The 22558-nt window shown below is 43.9% G+C and overlaps 1 protein-coding gene across 1 annotated transcript in view; it reads left to right on the plus strand.

Moving 5' to 3' along the window:
- Nucleotides 1-22558, plus strand: part of ADGRV1 (adhesion G protein-coupled receptor V1) — a 732030-nt gene that overhangs the window by 286760 nt on the left and 422712 nt on the right. The window contains exons 50-54 of the mRNA XM_073580638.1: nucleotides 4177-4454; nucleotides 5185-5294; nucleotides 11022-11244; nucleotides 12971-13175; nucleotides 13279-13425. Of these exons, the coding sequence (XP_073436739.1) occupies nucleotides 4177-4454; nucleotides 5185-5294; nucleotides 11022-11244; nucleotides 12971-13175; nucleotides 13279-13425 (963 nt within the window). The remainder of the gene's footprint in view (nucleotides 1-4176; nucleotides 4455-5184; nucleotides 5295-11021; nucleotides 11245-12970; nucleotides 13176-13278; nucleotides 13426-22558) is intronic.

The following is a 22558-nucleotide window of genomic DNA, read 5'->3' on the forward strand; positions in this document are numbered from 1 at the left end:
GCAGTGATGCCAGCAGGGTTGTTACACTTCCAAATACATGACATCATCATGTGGGCAGTCCAGAAATGTTTACAGGCATAGGAATCTTAGTATATATAAACTTCTGACTTTGTAGTATTAAAAATGCCTTAAAACATTCTCTCTCTCTCATTACTCTGGCATTTGGCAAATATTAATAATTATGGTAATCCTAATTGACCTGAAACCGTTTATTCTGATTTCATGTCAGATATTGAGAAAAACTTGTATATGTGTCTTTTTATACAGTGTATGTAAGCTTCTGGTTTCAACTCTATCTATCTATCTATCTATCTATCTATCTATCTATCTATCTATCTATCTATCTATCTATCTATATCTGCCTGTCTGTCTATGCATCCTTCTATAATTTATTTAGCTACACAATATCACCAAAACGTGTGGAGGGCTTTGCCCAAATTATTGCAACAAGAGTAGAATCACACACATGCCTAGAATGTATGTATATGGTGAACAGCACTATACTAATATTCAGCCTCCACCAAATTTTACACTGGACACTACACTCTACACTACAGGGTGGGCTATTTATAAGGTTAGACATGGATGGACCATTTATATGGATACACCTAAATGGAATGGGAATGGTTGGTGATATCATCTTCCTGTTTGTGGCACATTAGTATATGGGAGGGGGAAAACTTTTCAAGATGGGAGGTGACCATGGCGGCCATTTTGAAGTAGGCTACCTAGGTGTATCCATATAAATGGCCCACCCTGTATATGCATGTCATTGCAAATTTGTGAGCCTCGTACGTTGTGCACTGACAGTGATCGGGGAACATCTAGTCTCATTGGACGTCTCCCCCCGCTTTGATGAGGGCTTCGGCGGTGACCCGCATCAAAGCTGGGACATGACAGCTGTTTTGAATAGCTGACATGTGCCCACAATAGGTGCAGGTGGAATCGCGATCCACCTGCACCTATTAACTAGTTAAACGCTGCTGTCAAACGCTGACAGCAGGCATTTAACTAGAGCTTCCTGCTGTGCGGCCGGAATTTCGTTGCGTGATCGGGGGGTCAGCGATGCGTTGGCATTACAACCAGAGGTCTCCTGGAGACCTCTATGGTTGTTGATGCCGGATTGCTGTGAGCGCCACCCGGTGGACGGCGCTCAAAGCAAAGCTGTATTTCTGCTACATATAGGCGATTTGAGCATCCCCTATATGTAGCAGAGCTGATCGTGCTATGGCAGCTTCTAGCCTCCCATGGAGGCTATTGAAGCATGCCAAAAGTTAAAAAAAAGTTTTAAAAAAATATGAAAAAAATAAACAAAAACTTAAAAATTTGAATCACCCCCTTTCGCCCCATTCAAAATAAAACAATAGAAAAAAAAAATCACACTTACACATATTAGGTATAGCCGCGTTCAGAATCTCCCGATCTATCATTAAAGAAAAGGATTAACCCGATCGCTAAACGGCGTAGCGAGAAAAAAATCAAAACACAAGAATTATGTTTTTTTGGTCGCCGTGACATTGCATTAAAATGCAATAACGGGCGATCAAAAGAACGTATCTGCACAAAAGTGGTATCATTAAAAACATCAGCTTGGTGCGCAAAAAGTAAGCCCTCACTTGACCCAGATCACGAAAAATGGAGACGCTACAGGTCTCGGAAGATGGCGGGTTTTTTTTTTTTTCTACAAGCTTTGGAATTTTTTTCACCACTTAGATAAAAGAGAACCTAGACAAGTTTGATGTCTATGAACTCGTAATGACCTGGAGAATCATAATGGCAGGTCACTTTTAGCTTTTAGTGAACCTAGCAAAAAAGCCAAGCAAAAAACAAGTGTGGGATTGCACTTTTTTTGCAATTTCACCGCACTTGGAATTTTTTTCCTGTTTTGTAGTACACGACATGGTAAAGCCAATGGTGATGTTCAAAAGTACAACTCGTCCTGCAAAAAAACAAGCCCTCACATGGCCATATTGATGAAAAAATAAAAGAGTTATGGCTGTGGGAAGATGGGGAGGGAAAAATTAAAATGCAAAACCAAAAATACCCCTTGTCGTTAAGGGGTTAAGCATATGCCTTATGCCCTTTTCATACTGTATTTTTGCAGTGCGTTTGGCGCTTTCTCCTGAATCCCTCTAGACTGCTTTGACACGAATAGAGTTCAGATTAACTCCATTTGTTCTTTTTTGTGAAAGTGTGCGCCCATATGAAATCACAGACAAACTTGGCAGGCTGCATTTCTGTGCTGGTTTAAAAAGATGGACATTTTTCGAAAAAATAAATACAGTATATTTGAACTCTGTTCATGTCATAGTAATCTATGGCCCCAATGGGGATTTATCTGTGTCCTTCTTTTAGGGGCTTTCAGGAACCCATGAATGCACTACGGTAACAGTGTGAACAGGACCTTTTTAGTTCTCCAAGTATGTTTGGCCATGAGATGAAACCTTCAAAGAGTTACAGTCTTACAGTGGGTATGGAAAGTATTCAGACCCCTTTAGATTTTTCACACTTTGTTTCCGTGCAGCCATTTGGTAAATCCAAAAAGGTTCATTTTTTTCTCATTAGTGTACACTCTGCACCTCATCTTGACAAAAAAAAAACAGAAATGTAGAAATTTTTGCAAATTTATTAAAAAAAGAAAAACTTAAATATCACATGGTCATCAGTATTCAGACCCTTTGCTCAGTATTGAGTGGAAGCACCCTTTTGAGGTAGTACAGCTATGAGTCTTCTTGGGAATGATGCAACAAGTTTTTCACACCTTGATTTGGGGATCCTCTGCCATTCTTCCTTGCAGATCCTCTCCAGTTCCGTCAGGTTGGATGGTGAATGCTGGTGGACAGCCATTTTCAGGTCTCTCCAGAGATGCTTAATTGGGTTTAGGTCAGGGCTCTGGTTGGGCCAGTCAAGAATGGTCCCAGACTTGTTCTGAAGCCACTCCTTTGTTATTTTAGCTGTGTTAGCTGTGTGCTTAGGGTCATTGTCTTGTAGGAAGGTGAACCTTCAGCCAAGTCTGAGGTCCAGAGCACTCTGGAATAGGATTTCATCCAGGATATGGCCGCATTCATGTTGCCTTCAATTGCAGCCAGTCGTCCTGTCCCTGCAGCTAAAAAACACCCCCATAGCATGATGCTGCCACCACCATGTTTCACTGTTGGGTTTGTAATGGGCAGGTGATGAGCAGTGCCTCGTTTTCTCCACACATACAGCTTAGAATTATCACCAAAAATTTCTATCTTCCTCTCATCAGACCAAAGAATCCTATTTCTCTTAGTCTGGGAGTCATTCATGTGGTTTTTTTTTTAGCAAACTCTATGTGGGCTTTCATATCTCTTGCACTGAGGAGAGGCTTCCATTGGGCCACTCTGCCATAAAGGCCCGACTCATGGAGCGCTGCAGTAGAACTTTGTGGAACTTTCTGCCATTTCCCTACTGCATTGTAGAGTTCAGCCACATGGGATCTTGGGGTTCTTCTTTACCTCTCTCACCAAGGCTCTTCTCCCACGATTGCTCAGATTGGCTGGACGGCCAGGTCTAGGAAGACTTCTAGTGGTCCCAAACTTCTTTCATTTAAGGACTATGGAGGCCACTGTGCTCTTAGGAACCTTGAGTACTGCAGAAATTCTTTTGTAACCTTGGTCAGATCTGTGCCTTGCCACAATTCTGTCTTTGAGCTCCTTGGCCAGTTCCTTTGATCTCATGATTCTCATTTGGTCTGACATGCACTGTGAGGTCTTATATAGACAGGTGTGTGCCTTTACAAATCAAGTCCTGTCATTTTAATTATACACAGCTGGACTCCAATGAAGGAATAGAACCATTTCAAGGAGGATCACAGGGAAATGGACATCATGTGACTTAAATATGAGTGACTGAGCAAAGGGTCTGAATACTTATGACCATGTGATATTTCAGTTTTCCTTTCTTAATAAATTTGCAAAAATTTCTACATTTCTGTTTTTTTTCAGTCAAGATGGGATGCAGAGTGTACAAAATTAAAAAAATGAACTTTTTAGACTTTACCAAATGGCTGCAATAAAACAAAGAGTGAAAAATTTAAAGGGGTCTGAAAACTTTCCGTACCCACTGTATGTACCGTATATGTAAAAAGTTCTGACGGGTGGGAAGTGGTGGCATAATTGTACAACAACGCGACTGTTCTCTTGTCTTCTCCAGGTCTTTAAATGGAACAATGGTATATTTTTACAATTTCAAAATCTCTCCAGTCCTGGTGTTACAGGGATAACAGTATTCACTCGTGGGGGAGCTGTCTACATGGTGCTTTCTCTTGGAGGTTATGACCAGAATTCTTTGATGTTCTTATGGTCTAATAATCGGTTTGGAAATTCACAAAATGTGCCAATTACTGGAACTAAGGATGTGGAAGCTCTTTCTGTTGGTGGAGACGTCTACATTATATTTATACAAGGTATGCTTGTAATAAATTTCAATTCCTTTCTGTGACATCCGCTACGATATGTACTGAATGACAATATGTCAGTGATCATTTATAGAGAATTCCTATTTGATTGTTTCTCCTTATTCATGGGATCACGGACTGTCTATGATCCTGCACCCGATCTTGTTGGCACAGTGGCAGCGTCCACAAAATCATCATGATGTATATATTCGAATACTAGCACTTTATTTTTATTTATTTAACTCATTTATATAGCGCCATTAATTCCCCAGCGCTTTACGACATTATCATCGCTGCCCCCATTGGGGCTCACAATCTAAATTCCCGGTCAGTATGTCTTTGGAATGTGGGAAGAAACTAGATACCGGAGGAAACCCACACAAATACGAGGAGAACATACAAACTCCTAGCAGATGTTGTTCTTGGTGGGATTACCTGACCGGCATAGTTTTTCTGTCAACGGTCAAAATGGGGTTAGAAAATGTCTTTTTCTGCATGTATTTTAGGTGAGTTTATTTTAAACCTATTTAAAAGAAAAAAAAACCTCATTGGAGTCATACTGTTCATTTTTGTATTTATTATCAGCATATTGTCAAGTAGTAGATGACAGAGATTAAATAAATCATTTGCATTTCGAACTTTTCTGACAAGTACAAATCTGATGAACGATGCGGCAAGTGCTAAAAATGGTACAAGAACATTGTCAGATAAAATTACCACCTTTCAGTTTTTATTCTATTTTTTTCTCTTACAGCGGCAGATTTTATTCATATTTTCCTGTGGGAATCAGGACAGACAGCATTGAAAAAATTACAAGTTATTCCATTCAAAGCTGCACACATGATTCATACATTTATGCCTTCATCTGGGCTGGGTAAGATATTATGTAATTGTGAAGCTCTAATTTTGCGGTAGTTTGGATCTTACAAAGAACATGATGAAGTTTCCTCAAAAAGTTAAAGAGAGTTTTGGCTACATAATTCTTAAAATCACAGATGTTTATGATTGTATTATAAACCCAAAATAACAGTTAGGCCGGGATCACACATGCGAGAAACACGGCCAAGTCTCGCATGTTAATACCCGGCACTGCCGCCGGCACTTGGATGGAGCGTGCGGCGGCAGTGCGGGGTATTAACATGCGAGACTCGGCCGTGTTTCTCGCATGTGTGATCCCAGCCTTACAAGAATTGTAACCCATGCATATCATGTAGTTAAAAGCTGTTAATTGGCTTGTCCAAGTTAATGAAAAAGCTGCAAACAGCTAAAATAAGTGAATAAAATATAGTCATTAGTGATGACAAACATGCCCAGATAACACATTATCCGAGCATGCTTGGTTGTTATCCAAATACCTGGGAGTAGTGATGTGCGAGTTTGCTCGGGTGGTCTCCGAGTATTTCTAACTGCTCGGAGATTTAGTTTCTGTTCCCGCAGCTTCATGATTTGCAGCTACTTGACAGCCTGAATACATGTGGGGATTGGCTGTTTGGTAGGTAATACCCACATGTGTTGGGCTGTCCAACAGCTGCAACTCATGCAGCCTCAGGGACTCGAATAAGCACTCCCAGATGCTCAGATCACACCTAAGTATGCTCGGAAAAGTAGTTACCTGAGCACCTTCACTCATCACTAATAGTCATCCTTTCATCCCAGATGTTACATTTCTGCCATCTTCCCGATTGGTCTTTTATTTGCCATGACTGGAAGAGTAACATCCTGTGTAACCCATGTGACAGCTGCAGCCAATCACTAGCTTCAGTGGTTGACAACATGAAACTGCTGGCTCCAGCTGTCACATTGGGGTATACAAGATGTCACCTTTGCAGCCAAGGTAAGCAGAAAGCCATTAGAGAGGATGAGGTACACAGGGATGGACTGTATCTCTTTTGGCCTAAAAAACTTTAATGGGAATCTGTCAGTAAGATCAAGCCCCCAAACCACATATATGAGTGCAACGTGGCACGGGACCATGGGCGAGGTATTTTTCTTGTACGCCCCTTCACGTTACATGTAAGTGGGGGTCCTGGCAGGGTGTGTGGACTTGTGCTGTGGGAGCACTATGCCCATGCAGGCCGCATGTAACCGATGACACTGGTTTGTCAGGACCAGATGTAAACCAGTTCATGAGAAGAGACCACCATTTAAAATTAAACTGCTTTTTATTGAAGAATAACTTGATACATACTGTATACAGCAGATAGTAGGCATTTCCCTTCAAGGACGTTTCTTTAACCACAAGTGACATGAACACACACATCTCTTTCTTCCCTGAAAACACTCTATCTTCTCCGCTTACTTCCTCTCCTCTTTGCACAGCCCCGCACACTATCTTGGGAGCTTCCGTTTTCCTTTGTGGGTTCCCCACGGATCGAGGTATAATGCTACTGTCCCTTTTCCTTTGCAGAGTTTGCATGTATCGAGGTGTTACGCTATGGCCCCTCACAGCTATTCTCAGTTTCCAGTCCACAAGAGTCATAGGCTCCATTCTGTAGCAACGCGTTCTGTGATTTCTCCGTAGAAGAAGATGTGTCCTATTATGGTGACACTTGACTTTCTTTACTGTAGATGCTTAGTAGCTACAATGGTATACGTATTCACTTCCTTTTGCTTCCCTTTACTTTTGTGTTCCATTATCTCTCTGATGAAGACTCCGTACCTTCCTGCTGGGCTTCCTGTCCCAACCCTATATCCTCTCTCTCACTCTCTCTGTCCTGATTCCAGACTGCTACTCACTACTCTTCTCTTAATAGCAAAAATCCCATTTAAATAGCTGAAATGCTCAGGGATGATACCAAAACCATTTGTTCACCCTGGGCAAAAGCCACATCTGCTCCAATAATCAATAAACCAGCAGAGAAAGAAAGGAGAGAAACGATGATTGCAAAAACATCATAATTTATTAAATATATTACAAAAAGTGCTCAAGATCATGATGAGGTGTCAATATAAAACAGATGAATACACACCCAAAAAGCAACCCCTCACCAACCCAGATGGAATCAGTATCCTCCTGTATAAGATGCTACTAACATGTCCACAATTAGGGTCCTTAAATATGGTGTCATCCTGCACAGCTGGACTGATTGTATTGTCAAAAAATGAATGACCCAAATTGCAGTTTCAAAATGAGATATAGTAAGGTAATACAGTCCTAAGATGCAGTAGAAATGGGTATGCCCGCGGACAGCTGTCACAAGAAACAAAGTAAGTGTGGTCAGAAATCTTACCAGGGATGCAGGAAAGGGAAGGCAAGGGGGAGCGTCTGGCAGTGACCCCAACGCACGTTTCGTGGTACTACAGGGCCACTTTATCAAGGAGATGGTGTTGTGAGTTCATTCTCTCCTCCGTCACTGAGGCCTGGTGAACTCCCTATTCTAGTGAAGGAAGGTAGTGAGCCTGATTATCAGGCACCTGGGACTAATGAAGACGATTGGCTGAGTGGAGTCACTGACTGGATTTAAGGCAGCCTACGCCCTTTCTGCCCTGCGGGTGATTTCTCTGTGGACTCTTGGACTCCAGTCTGATTCCTGCTCTCCTAAAGCTAAGTTTTCTGTTTTGCATTTTTGCATTTAAGATTTGCTTTTGTTTTTCTTGCTTTTTGGATTCTGCCACTCCCTGCTGGAGTGTGCAGTGTTCCGTTAGCTCTGTCTTCTGAAAGTACCTGAGCGCTGATTTAGTTTTTGAAGCTTAGTTGCTTCAGGGCCATTTTTATATCAGCTTGTTGGCTTTTGTCTCTGATAGGGTTTTGGCAGATTGCAGACAGCAGCCTTCCTATCCGTTCCTATCTAGGTAGTTTTTGGGCCCCGTCTTTGCTCAGCCTGTCTGTGTAAGTGTTTTCATCTTGCTTCACCGTCATTATATGTGGGGGGCTGCCTATTGCTTTGGGGTCTGCTCTGGGGCAGTTAGATTTTCCCCTTTCCTTCTTTAGGCCTATGTATCTCTCCGGCTGTGATCGAGGGGTCTAGGTCATCGTAGGAACCCCCCACGGCTACTGCTAGTTGTGTTGATAGGTTCAGGGGTCTGCAATCTGATAGTTGCCAACTTCTCTGGTTTTCTGGACTTAGCTAGCATTCCTGTTTTTGCCTCCTACGATGACTCAATCATAACAGATGGTATCCATACCTCCACAGGACCTTGAAATACCCTATGACCGTGGTCACGTGACCGGAATCGGCCAATCAGCAGAGCATCATCAGGCGCATGCGCGCTGAGGTCGGCCAGCGCCGTTGCACAGAACAGGCGTCATGCTAAGGATAGATGCCAGTCAGAAAAGACACAGGCCTTCGTATGTAGCATAGCGACACCCATCTGTCAGCGGCGCAGTGCCCCCACAGAGCGATGCGCACAGCTCCCTGTGGTTCGATTTCCTATGGGGTCTAGATAAATATAAAAAACATATAATTACACCGCCATGTAAGACAGACATAAGATGGCAGTATATGTACAAGAAGTGATAGAGATTTCTCACATATTAAACCAGCGATAAAATAGTGATATATGGGCATAGTATGATATGGCTCTAAGGGGTTGCCCAAAAGGATCAACCAATACCCCACAATATAATTATGATTATATCGCCTATTTTTATGAAAAAAAAACCAGAATTAGTGCAGCTAGTACTCAGATATATGCAAGGATCACAGTCATGGATCAATAACATATCCCACAATCAATGGTATATAAACCTAATATGAATGGCTATAATACCTGTGCAATTAATGTACAATGGTATAATCGCAATCTTGTCACATATTCATATTCAAAGATCCCCGAGAATAACATGAACAATGATCCAAATCTGTATAAATATTATAGCCGTATAGTCATATACACATACATGGAGAACAAAAAAGTTTTCCCACATATCAAATAGATTTAGTAAAATAGCAATATGTGAGCCTATTGAAGACATAAGGTCATCAAAATCACATAATAGGAGATACCTATTATCATGGCCATTATAATTACCAGATACACAGGCACTGCAAAAAATCCCCAAAATTGGCATAAATGGTGCTCCAAATACACACAAAAACTATGGCCATAAAAGAAAACCTTATTCTTATACACACATTACATATGACAACAATAAAGAACTCCATGTGTATATATATATAGCGGTGGTCTTCAACATCAAGATGGTTATTGGATCTAGTTCCACGTGGGTGCAAATACAGGGCAAGGGTCCAAAGGAGATGTGGAGTCCTCAAGGTCACTAAATAAAAATAATTGACCAACAATACAAATTAGTGCGAAAATTAAAAAGAAAAAGAAAAACAATAAAAACAGTGTGATATGGACATGAGGAGGAACAACAGCAGGAGAGAATAATCATAATATATAAATGTTCCCGTGCATCCAAAAGAGGATACACTCTAGAGGGAGAGTAAATTGTCAGAGAAATGCACAAAGGCACTTATCCCGCAATAGAAGGATCAGATAATCATATCAGTATACAGTTATAAAGTCCACTGAAGTTACAGAAATGGGGCGAAACTCAATGTTTCATTGAGTCCATTAGGGGTCATGGTGTCCAGTTGGACAATCCATTTAACTTCCATCTGTGATAAAGTTTTTTTATTATCATCACCCCTAATCCCCATGTGTAAAACATCAATCGCTCTAATCTCCAGTAGGGTAGCATCACTATTATGGCATAGCCTGAAGTGTCGGGGAAGAGTCTTTAGATCCCCAATATCTGACACTGTCTTGGCCGCGCCAATATCCCGCACATGCTCACGCACCCGAATCCTGAGTTCTCTTGTTGTAAGACTCACATATATCTTGGGACAAGGGCACGTGGTGTAGTAAATCACGTTTGAGGTTCCACAAGAGAGCCTCTGTCTTATCTGAACATCGCTTGTCCCATCGGATGAACTAAACACTACTCTTCTCTGCTATATCTTCTTTTGCAGGCTCTTACTATCTGCTCCGGTATTTCCTCTCTTGCCACAGGGACACCCACTGCATGCAGCAGTGCTGGCACTAGAGGCCTTTACTCTGCACACTCTGGGTTCTTTATGGCTAACTACCAGAAAGTTTTTTCTGATCCTGCTGCACAGCCCCTCCCTCTCTGAGCTAATCTCTGGACTATTTTACCCGACTCACTGTCTGTTGCTGGGCAGACTATAACCATGTTATTGTCATCTTGTGGCCATTATACTTAACATCACGTGACATTAAGTATCTCACAGTATATATTACACATTACACTGTACAACATTGCATAAATGTTTCTCAAGGGGTGTGAGCAACGTACCCATCCCCCTAAATGAGTATATGGGTCTTTGCAATGTAAATCCAATGCATTTACTGTAAGTCCTCTGTCACACCCCGAGAATGTAATCACTTATTCTCGTATGAATGAAAATGCCAGTTACTCAGGAATGCAGCAACTTATAGAAAATGTAAAGCTGTGGATTTACTTTTCAAAGATCTGCATGTCCATGTTTGATGTTTAGGGGCGTTGATCTTACTGATAGATTCCCTCTAATAAGTGGGTTCTTCCGTGACATGCAAATCATAGGACACAGATTGTGAAATCTAGCGCATAAAGATGGAACATGTAAATTCATATTTTTTTGCTTCTTTTTTCAAGCCCACTTTTTAATAGCTGGTGGAAATGTATCAGAATTGTATCGCTTGAGCTCGGAAAGAGGACAGTTTTCTCCATTGCTGCTGGCTCCAGCATCTAAACAGTTGATCTCATCTACAGTCATCTCACTAAATGTATCCAAAACCATCATAGTCTCGGCCGGAGATGTCAGCACACAGATCTTTGAGCTAATCTCAGTGTCTAATCAATCTGATTTCATTCCCAGGTAAATTCTAGATATCTTATGGTAAAACCTAAAAATTAAAACATAGAAAGAATGGGACGATTTAGTCACTCAGTAATGGGATTTAGATACTGTCTTACAATTTCATGAATATAGTGTACCTGTATATTAGAAAGAAACTTGCTTTTATACTGAGTATTCTACCGTGTGCACGTCCCTGTCTATATTGCGTATGGCTATAATGAATTTGCATAATTATTTTGGTTGAAGTGGAGTACAACCCGACCTTATGTAGAGAGATGGACAAGAGAGACTAAGTAAGTGTAAGTGAACACTGCCATCTGCTGGACCAAACTGAAAGTGCAATTTGAAAAGAGAAAGAATTGTGTTAGCAGCATGCAAATTGTGCTGGAAGATTTGCAGTGGGAGTGAATTTGTCTGCAGAACTTGATCAAATGACACACAGGAAGAACTTCCTGAATATAAAAGCCCTAGTCAGGCTAAGAAGAGCAGTTGGCGCCACAGCCTGCACCAGGGCAGTTTGTGTGCCTGTGAGGCAGGCTTACAGCCACCATCACCACAGAAAAGTCCAGGAGCGGTCACATGCCGGAGAAGGCCTGAGTTGTGAGGAAGATCTGTCCTCTGCTCCAGTGGAAGGCCGTAACTAGAGCCAAACCAGATCCGAGCGACCCCACAGCCGAGTTACTGGAACATGCTTGGAGAGCGGGATATTCGGGACATCGTGAGCCAGTGAGCGAGATGCGGACGACCCCAGTTGATGCCTGGAATCCAGACTACTTTGGTCAAGTATCGAAGACCAGAGCAACGCCAGTCAAGACCCGGAACCCAGACGCTGCCAGTCAAGAGTCGAGGACCAGCCCCCCACTTAACCAGATCGAGGAGTCGCCTGTCAGTGATCAAGTACTGGAGGTGCCTGACAGAATACGCGACCAGAGACTCTCACCTAGGCTGGTGATCGGAGGACATGGCTGGTGATCGGAGGGACAGGGCCGTTGCTTTCAGCACAAATTCACGGCACTGGGTGTGGGCATGGAGGAGACTGCAGATGAGACAGGGCCTGGCTCACGCTAAAGCAGCTCACAAAACGTTATTAGACTTTGTCCACTATAGTCTGTTCCCACCAAATACAGCATTTGTCCCCTTCCCAGTTAGACCAAGGTTGGACTGTAGACCACGAACTGATCTCAATGACATATCGCTTGTAATGTATTGTGAATGATTCTGTGAATTTTGTTCTTTTGCAATTTATCTGTGATAGTGATCTTTCCCGCATTTATTTATTTATTTTACTCCTTTATATAGCGCCATTAATTCCACAGCGCTTTACAGTCATTATCATCACTGTCCCCGATGGGGCTCACAATCTAAAATTCCCTATCAGTATGTCTCTGGAATGTGGGAAGAAACTGGAGTACCCAGAGGAAACCTATGCAAACACGGGGAGAACATACAAGCTCCTTGCAGATGCTGTCCTTGGTGGGATTTGAACCCAGGACCCCAGCGCTGCAGTGCTAACCACTGAGCCACTGTACCGCCCCACAGCGGTATTTAACCCCTTTAAGTGAATAAAGCAGAAGTAGATTGTTGATCCCACCTGTTGTCTGTGCTGTTGCATTTAGATCACCTGCATTATGCTTAAACCTTTTATTTTTGGAAGAATACTTATTAGCAATGACTCTTTCTTTTGCTTGTGAAGTCCATTGGGTTTGGTTGTATTAATATTGTGCTGTTTTTACCTTTTGGCTAGTTCAGGTGAGTTGAAGTTTGAGCCTGGTCAGAGTGAAGCCATATTCGCAGTTAATATTCTAGATGATTCAATCCCAGAAGAGGATGAAACTTTCAGAGTAAGGCTGAAAAGTCCGAAAGGAGGAGCAGAGATCGGTTTACATTCCTTTGTCACTATAATCATTCCTACCAATGACTATGCCCATGGAGTTATTGCCTTTTCTCAGGTGATAATGTTATTTTATTTGCCTTTCTAATGATATTATTACAATGACACACTGAATATGAAGCCAGTAATTTATACTCCATACATATATGTGTCATTTTTAGAGCTCATTAATGAAGCAAGCAGAGGAGATGGAGCAGGACAATCTCATCAGCTTTAGCATTGAGCGTCTTTATGGAACCTATGGCCGAGTTGTGGTGGAATGGTTTGCCAATGGCAGTGTTAGTGATATATTTCCAGCATCAGGAGTGGTATGTGTTCAGTATACTGTAAACTTCCATATTATATTCCATATTATGTATAGCAAAAATCACAGTCTCCTATGAACGTTGGCCACAAGTGTCCTCCGGACCTCCGACTGTCATGGCAACCCATTGGCGCCTTGTGATTGTGTGACAGGGGTGCTGTTGGGCGGCTGCAGCGTTGTGCTACCAGCAATGATTGACAGCAGGCTTTAACTGGATAACAGCCGCGGGTGGAGCTCCTGTCCAAGTGTGGCTGTTAAAGCCCTTTTACATTTAGCGATGCACCAGCGATCCGACGAGCGATCCGACCCGGTCAGGATCGCTGGTGCATCGCTAAATGATCGCTAGTAAGCTTTCATACAGAAAGATCTCACAGCGATGCAGCAGCAACGCAGCGCACGATACTTACCTTTCACACACAGCGATCCAGACGTCCTCCCGCCCGCATCCAGCGTCGCTCGTCTCACACAGCAGGAAGCCCAGCAGGAAGCAGACGACGAGAAATGGAGCTGCTCGATCTCGCGCGATCAGCGATGGACAGCGGGGGAGCGGTCGGAGGTAAGTATCACACATAGCGATATCGCTAGCAATATCGCTATAACGTCACAAAATCAGTGACGTTTTAGCGATATTGCTAGCGATATCGCTATGTGTAAAACCCCCTTTAGAGGCACATGGCGGCTGATTAAATCAGTTGTCATGTGCCAGGAAAGATGCAAGCTCAGCGTGTGAGCCCACATCAAAGGCAATGACACGACCTTTGAGGTAAGTTTATGTCAAAGGTTGTGAAGTTATTAAATGGGTTGTCCCATGAACAAAATGCATTTTAATCAATAACTCTTAGAATAATAATAAGTTTCACAATTCAATGTGTTAAAAAATGTTCCTGTGCTGAGATAATCTTATAAATATTACTCTGTTATACTGTTTAGTAGATGTGTCTGACCATGCAGCGCTGCTCCAGTTCGCACATACCACAGTTCATTGTCTGGTGGGATGCAGAAGTCAATTATGATAAGGGAGTATATACAGTAGCTGCTGTTTTCTGAGATAACACATTTCACTGCCTTAAGCCCCCGTTACACACTGCGATATCGCTAGCAATATCGCTGTAAAGTCACCGATTTTGTGACGTTGCAGCGATATTACTAGCGATATCGCTGCATGTGATACTTACCTCCGACCGGCTCCCCCGCTGATTATCGCTGATCGCGCGAGAAGCTGCTGGACTGTATCTCGTCGTCAGCTTCCTGCGGCGCTTCCTGCTGTGACGACGAGCGACGCGTGGAGCCGGGCGGGAGGACACAGGATCGCCGCGTCTGACAGGTAAGTAGCGATCCCCGTCCCCAGCAAAGTCGCTGGTGAGATCTGCCTGAGTGGCAGCTCACTAGCGACCACCCAGCGATTCACCAGCGATCCTGACAGCGTCATATCGCTGGTCGGGATCGCTGGTGAGTCGCTAGGTGTAACGGTACCCTTAGGTAACACACTTCATTGTTTTATCACAGGAGTGAGTGTTTTTGCTGCGTTATCAGTCTTGTGATCTACAGTTGTACTCAAAAGTTTACATAGCCCTGCAGAAATTTTGTTTTCTTGGCCTTTTTTCAGAGAATAGGAATGATAAAGCCAAAATTTTTTCTCCACTCATGGTTAGTGGTTGGGTGAAGCCTTTTATTGTCAAACTACTGTTTAATGTCTTTTGTGGTAGTTGTGGATGAGGTTCTTTATTTTCTTGGATGGTAAAGCTGCCCACTCTTCTTGGAAAAAAGCCTTCAGTTCCTGTAAATTCCTGGGCTGTCTAGCATGAACTGCGTGCTTGAGATCTCCCCAGAGTGGCTCAATGATATTGAGGTCTGGAGACTGAGATTGCCGCTCCAGAACCTTCACTTTGTTCTGCTGTAGACAGTGACAAGTCGACTTGGCCTTGTGTTTTGGATTGTTGTCATGTTGGACCGTACGACCCATGCACAGCTTCCGGGCTGATGATTGCAAATTTGCCTCCAGTATTTTCTGATAATATACTGCATTCATATTTCCTTCAACTTTGACTGAGTTTCCTGTGCCTTTGTAGCTCACACATCCCCAAAGCATCAGCGATCCACCTCCATGCTTTACAGCAGGAATGGTGTTCCTTTCATCATAGGCCTTGTTGACCTCTCTCCAAATGTAACATTTATGGTTGTGGCCAGAAAGTTCAATTTTGGTGTCATCACACCAAAATACATTTTTCAGAAGTTTTGAGGCTTGTCTCTATGCTGTTTTGCATATTGTAGGCTAGATACTTTGTGGCATTTGGACAGTAATTGCTACTTCTGGCGACCAGACCATGCAGCCCATTTTTGTTCAAGTGCCTCCTTATTGTGGATCTTGAAACAGCCACACCGCTAATTTTCAGAGAGTCCAGTATTTCAGCTAATATTATTTATGAGTTTTTCTTTGCATTCTGAACAATTTTCCTTGCAGTTGTGGGCGAAATTTTTGTTGGTCTACCTGACCATGGTTTTATTTTTACAGAGCCCCTGATTTTTCCAGTTGTTAATCACAGTTTGAACGCTACTGACTGGCATTATCAATTCCTTGTATATCTTTTTGTATCCCTTTCCTGTTTTATACAGTTCAACTACGTATCCCGTAGATCCGTTGACAATTCTTTTGCTTTCCCCATGACTCTGTCATGGCACCGGCCCCTGCTCCTCCTAATTACCTCTCTGCGCGCTCTGCCCGGCGCGCTCCTGCCTCTCGGCGCCTTTCCACGCCCGGCCTCCGTCTCCCTCGGCGTCGGGCATGAGCACACAGTGCGCGGCCCCCTGGGTAAGGTGACACGCTGGCCCCGCCCCCAACATGGCGGCGCCCACCGCTACTTATGCCCGGTGCCTGCTCAGGTAAGACGCCTGATTGTCTTATGCGGTGACGCTGTCTGCTGCAGTGCTCTCTGCGTCCTCAGGCCCTTTCTCGTCCTCTGTCCGTGCTTGCTAGCGCCTTGGTTCTGCCTGTTCCACTGCCTGCTGGTTCTCGGTCTGTCTCTCTGTACTCTGCCCTCCCAGTCTCCCTAGGGCTTTCCCTCCTCTGTCCTGCCTCCTGCTGTCCCCCTCTCGTCTCGGTTATCTGCGGTGCTACATCTTGTGCTTCTCTACCGTTACAGCCTCCTGTCCTGTGCTCCTCCGGCTCTCCGGTCCTGTACCCCACTGGGTCCCTGCCTTGCCCAGTGGCCTGCCTGTCGTCCACGTCAGTGCCTTCTTCCTATTGCCTCAGTCGTCCCTTTGCTTCCGGCAGTTGCGGCTCTATCCCCCGGAGGCCTGTCCCTAACACTCCTCGTATAGGGGGTGGTCCTCACCTGGGCACTCGCCTTCGGGGGCTCTGGAGTCGTGACCCAGAGGGTCCACTTTCAGGTGCTTCATTATTTTTCTCTCAACACCGTAACAGCACAATCAGGCCATGGACCCTGCTGGAGCCTCGGCAGCGCAGAAGGAGTTAGTTTTCCTTCGGGAGAATCAGATGCCCATGATGTCCTTAATGAAAACTATGGACTCACGCCTGTCCGCTCTCCAGTCCTCTGACCCTGGAAACGCCGCCCAGTTGGCTGGCTTGCAACAGGAATTGGCGCAGCAGCGTGACACCCAGTCGCATATCCTCAGCTACATGGCCTCGCTGGACGGGCGGTTGCTCGCTCTGCACTCGGCCGCATCTGCTCCCCCAGCCGCTAGTTCCCATCCTCCTCCGCGGTTGGCCAAACCACCCCAATATAGCGGGGACGCCAAGTTATGTCGAGGTTTTTTAAATCAGTGCCGTCTCCAGTTTGAACTGCTGCCCCAGCAGAATTCCACTGACCGAGCCAAAGTGGCCTTCATCATCTCTCATCTTGAGGGGGACGCCTTGGCTTGGGTCAATCCGCTCTGGGAACGTGATGACCCAGTAGTTACTCAGCTTTCTGTTTTTTTGGATACGTTTCGTCGAGTTTTCGACGAACCGAGCCGTTTAGCCTCCACAACTGAGGCTTTATTTAACCTATGTCAGGGTTCTTTAACGGTAGGCCAGTATGCTATCCAGTTCAGGACTCTCTCCTCAGACTTAGGTTGGAATAATGAGGCCTTGGTGGGAGCCTTCTGGCGAGGCCTCTCTAGTCGTATAAAGGATGAGTTCGCTGGTTGTGACACCCCAACGGCTCTCGAGGATTTGATCTCGCTAGCTACGCGAATTGACCTCCGCTTTCAAGAGCGTGCTAGGGAGAGAAGCGCCTCTCGTCCATTTTCTTCTGTCCGCAGGCCACCCAGTCCTCGACCTAGGAGTCTCCCTGCACCTCCGGCACCCGAACCTATGCAGGTGGATCGCCTAAAGCTCTCTGACCAGCGTCGCAAGGAGAGGAGTCTCCACGGTCAATGTTTCTACTGCGGTAGCGGCTCCCATCTCATCCGAACCTGTCCGGAACGTCCGGAAAACTTCTCCGCCTAGGCCAGGTAAGAGAGGCCTCCCTAGGTGTATATGATACCTCTCTCCCCCTCACTTTGTCTGTCCTCTTACATGTTGGTGGGAAGCAGGCTTCCCTGGTGGCCTATCTAGACTCGGGTGCCGCCGGGAATTTCATTAGGCTAGACGAGGTTAATAAGTTTTCTGTTCCCGTGAGGGCTTTGCAAAAACCGCTAGTTCTCGCCTCTGTAGATGGTCGACCCCTGCTGGAAATGGTTACTCTAGTTACTCACGAAGTAGAACTGCAAATAGGGGCACTGCACAAGGAAAAGATTATGTTTTACGTCTTAGCAGGCATTTCCCATCCTATCCTGCTTGGGCTTCCTTGGCTGCGGCTCCACAATCCCACCTTAGATTGGCATAATGGCAACGTCTTGCGCTGGGGGAGTCTTGTCGGGCTCGGTGTCTGCTGTCGGTACGTCCCGTAGGTGACCCCCGTCCTTGCCTTGTCCCCCATGGATTGCCATCGGTGTACCATGATTTTTTGGATGTTTTTGACAAAAAAGAGGCTGAGACTCTTCCTCCACACCGTCCCTACGACTGCCCCATTGAGCTTGTTCCTGGTACCATTCCACCCTGTGGTAGGATTTATCCTCTCTCTCCGGCAGAGACCCAAGCCATGTATGAGTACATCCAGGACAACCTGGCTAGGGGCTTCGTTCGGAAATCTTCGTCCCCTGCAGGAGCAGGCTTCTTTTTCGTAAAAAAGAAAGATGGGTCTCTGCGCCCGTGCATCGACTATCGTGGCTTAAACCGTATCACGGTGAAGAATAAATATCCACTACCACTCATCTCTGAACTTTTTGATCGCTTGAAAGGAGCACGTGTATTCACCAAGCTTGATCTTCGAGGGGCCTATAACCTGGTTCGCATACGCTTCGGGGACGAGTGGAAGACGGCGTTTAACACGCTGCTCAGGTAAGACGCCTGATTGTCTTATGCAGTGACGCTGTCTGCTGCAGTGCTCTCTGCGTCCTCAGGCCCTTTCTCGTCTTCTGTCCGTGCTTGCTAGCGCCTTGGTTCTGCCTGTTCCACTGCCTGCTGGTTCTCGGTCTGTCTCTCTGTACTCTGCCCTCCCAGTCTCCCTAGGGCTTTCCCTCCTCTGTCCTGCCTCCTGCTTTCCCCCTCTCCGTCTCGGTTATCTGCGGTGCTACATCTTGTGCTTCTCTACCGTTACAGCCTCCTGTCCTGTGCTCCTCTGGCTCTCCGGTTCTGTACCCCACTGGGTCCCTGCCTTCCCCAGTGGCCTGCCTGTCGTCCACATCAGTGCCTTCTTCCTATTCCCTCAGTCGTCCCTTTGGTTCCGGCAGTTGTGGCTCTATCCCCCGGAGGCCTGTCCCTAACACTCCCTGTATAGGGGGTGGTCCTCACCTGGGCACTCGCCTTCGGGGGCTCTGGAGTCGTGACCCAGAGGGTCCACTTTCAGGTGCTTCGTTATTTTTCTCTCAACACCGTAACAGACTCACAATCCAGAAGCATCAGTGGCTGGATGAAAGGTGCAAGAGTCTGTCTGAATCCCAGAAAATCACTCAGCTTCTATGCACACACACTGATTACAAGCAAAAAGGTCACAGGTGAGGACTTGTGTCAACTTCTGTGCATGTTATCAGGCCAAAATCACCAGGGTATGTGAACTTTTGATCAGGATCATTTGGATGTTTTGGGTTGTCATTATGATTTAAAAAGAGAAAACAGTAGTTTGACAATAAATGGCTTCACCCAACCTTTAACCATGAGTGGAGAAAAAGGTTTGGTGTTATCATTCATATTCTCTGAAAAAAGCCAAGAAAACAAAAATTCTGCCTGGGTATGTAAACTTTTGAGCACAACTGTAATCATAAATCAAGTCAGTGTCGTAGGAGCTCCAGCAGCTGCTGAACTTATGCCTCTGATCCACTGACTGATTTATGATAAGCTCACAGGACTGGTGACATGGCAGAAGCACTCGCTTCTGTGATAAAACAAGGAATTGTGTTACCTCAGAAAATAGCAGCTTTATGCTAACTTATCATAAATTACGCATGCTTCCCTTTCTTGGCCAGGAGCTGGGGTATGTGCCAACTGGAGAAGTTATGCATGGTCGAACACAGCCATTTCACAGTACAGAGCAGAAACACAATAATAATAATTTATCTCAGCACAAGAACATTTTTTTTTTAACAAATACAATTGTTGAACTTATTATTATTCCAAGATTTATTACATATCATTTGGCATTTTTGCCAAAAAGTTCGATTTTGGTTTCATCTGATCAGAGTTCCTTCTTCCACATGTTTGGTGTGTCTCCCAGGTGGCTTGTTGCAAACTTTAAACAACACTTTTTATGGATATCTTTGAGAAATGGCTTTCTTCTTGCCACTCTTCCATAAAGGCCAGATTTTTGCAGTGTACGACTGATTGTTGTCTCTATGGACAGACTGTCCCACCTCAGCCTGGAGATCTCTGCAGTTCATCCACAGTGATCATGGGCCTCTTGGCTGCATCTCCGATCAGTCTTCTCCTTGTTTGAGATGAAAGTTTAGAGGGACGGCTGGGTCTTGGTAGATTTGCAGTGGTATGATACTCCTTCCATTTCAATATGATCGCTTGCACAGTGCTCCTTGGGATGTTTAAAGTTTTGGAAATCATTTTGTATCCAAATCTGGCTTTAAACTTCTCCACAACAGTGTCACGGAACTGTCTGTTGTGTTCCTTGGTCTTCATGATAGTCTGAGGGTTCTCTTTGAAGCACAGAGAGTATCACAGAGCAGGTGCATTTATACAGAGACTTGATTACACACAGGTGGATTATCTTTATCATCATTAGTCATTTAGGACAACATTGGATCATTCAGAGATCCACAATGAACTTCTGGAGTGAGTTTGCTGCACTGAAAGTAAAGGGCCGAATAATATTGCACGCCCCACTTTTCAGTTTTTGAATTTCCACAAAAATTTAAAAATAACCAATAATTTTCGTTCAACTTCACAATTGTGTCCCACTTATTGTTGATTCTTCACCCAAAATTTACAATTGGTATCTTTGTTTGAAGCATGATATATGGGAAAAGGTTGAAAAGTTTCAGTGGGCCGAATACTTTCGCAAGGCACTGTGTGTGTATATATATATATATATATATATATATATATATATATATACACTGCCGTTCAAAAGTTTAGGGTCACTCAGAAATTTCCTTAGTTTTGAAAGAATCACATTTTTTTCCAATGAAGCTAACATTAAATGATTCAGAAATACACTCTATACATTGTTATTGTTGTAAATGACTATTCTAGCTGCAAACCTCTGGTTTGTAATGCAGTATCTTCATAGGTGTATAGAGGACCATTTCCAGCAACCATCACTGTAGTGTTCTTATGGTACTTTGTGTTTTCTAACTGTGTAAGAAGGATAATGGATGGGTAGACTACCCTTGAAAACCCTTGTGCAAGTATATTAGCACAGCTAGGCAGGTGCACTCTGGGTGAAGACTTAAGAGAACAACTCCAGCCATCTAGACCATTTCCTAGAATATTTAGCAAATTGATCATGCACATTCGCAAATTTCAATTAAAAAGAATGATGAAGGCTAAGTTTGTCTATAATTTCATTAATTTATGGGGGTTTTGGGTTTTTCCAAAGAAAGGCAATACTATGTTTGGAGACTAATAAAATGTGCATAATCAATAGCCTGTTAGAAGTATCAATTTTGTCTGCGTCCAGAGAAAGAAGGGCCAGACGAGGAGACAAAATAAGTCGTGTTCCTAGGATAAAATCGATAAGGTTAGAAATCTTTCTCCAAAAGGGAACAGTTTTGGGACATTGCCAAAATATATCCAAGATATTTCCTGGCCTTCCACAACCACTCCAACAGAGCGGAGGATTGTCAGGGTTGATTCTATGAAGTCTAACGGGGGTATAATACCATCTCGTTAAAAGCTTGAAGTGGGTCTCTTGTAGTGATAAGGAAATGGAAGAGGTATACGAGAGGGTATATGCCTGTTCAAGGTCAGAAGGGTCAATTGTCGTGTGCAATTCGGTTTCCCATTTGACAATATTTTGAGTCTTTACCGCTTCAAAGCTATTGTTACACCATTTGTACGTGTATTCAAAACTCCAAAAAATATTATGATCTATATTACAAATAAGGTTAACTGCTGGTTCAGAGATTCTCGGGTAGATAGTAAGGAACTCATGGATTATGTCTTTGAGGATAACATATTGTAAGAAAGCAGGGGTAGTAGATTGAAATCTTTCCTTGAGTTTATTGTAAGGTGTACAAGTAACGCCATCGTATAAATCTTTAATTTTTTTAAGTCCAAGTTCAGACCAAATGGAGTCAATGGTCTGATTAGACGCTTGAAAGGTAACTGATAGAGCCAGATTTTTTATTGTGACTTCTTTGTTAGAGCCACTTTTTGGAGCAGAAAATTTTTTCCAAGCTTCAGAAATAGCTTGAAAAATCGGTTGAGAATTTGTAATTAATTTTTTATGAAGGAGTTGGTTCTGAATTAGTAGGTGAAGAGGTTTATAATTATTAAAGAACAGTTCTAGTTCATGCCAAGCTGGTGTCGTACCATGAGGCCACCAGTATGAGCTTTGTTTGACTAAATTTGCAATGTAATAGGCCGTAATATTTGGGGAACCAGCTCCACCATAAGATTTATGGTTGTATAGAATATTTTTTGCTATTCT

The sequence above is a fragment of the Dendrobates tinctorius genome, unplaced genomic scaffold, assembly GCF_039654945.1.
Source record: "Dendrobates tinctorius isolate UK_male_01 unplaced genomic scaffold, ASM3965494v1 ptg000003l, whole genome shotgun sequence".
Classification (NCBI taxonomy): domain Eukaryota; kingdom Metazoa; phylum Chordata; class Amphibia; order Anura; family Dendrobatidae; genus Dendrobates; species Dendrobates tinctorius.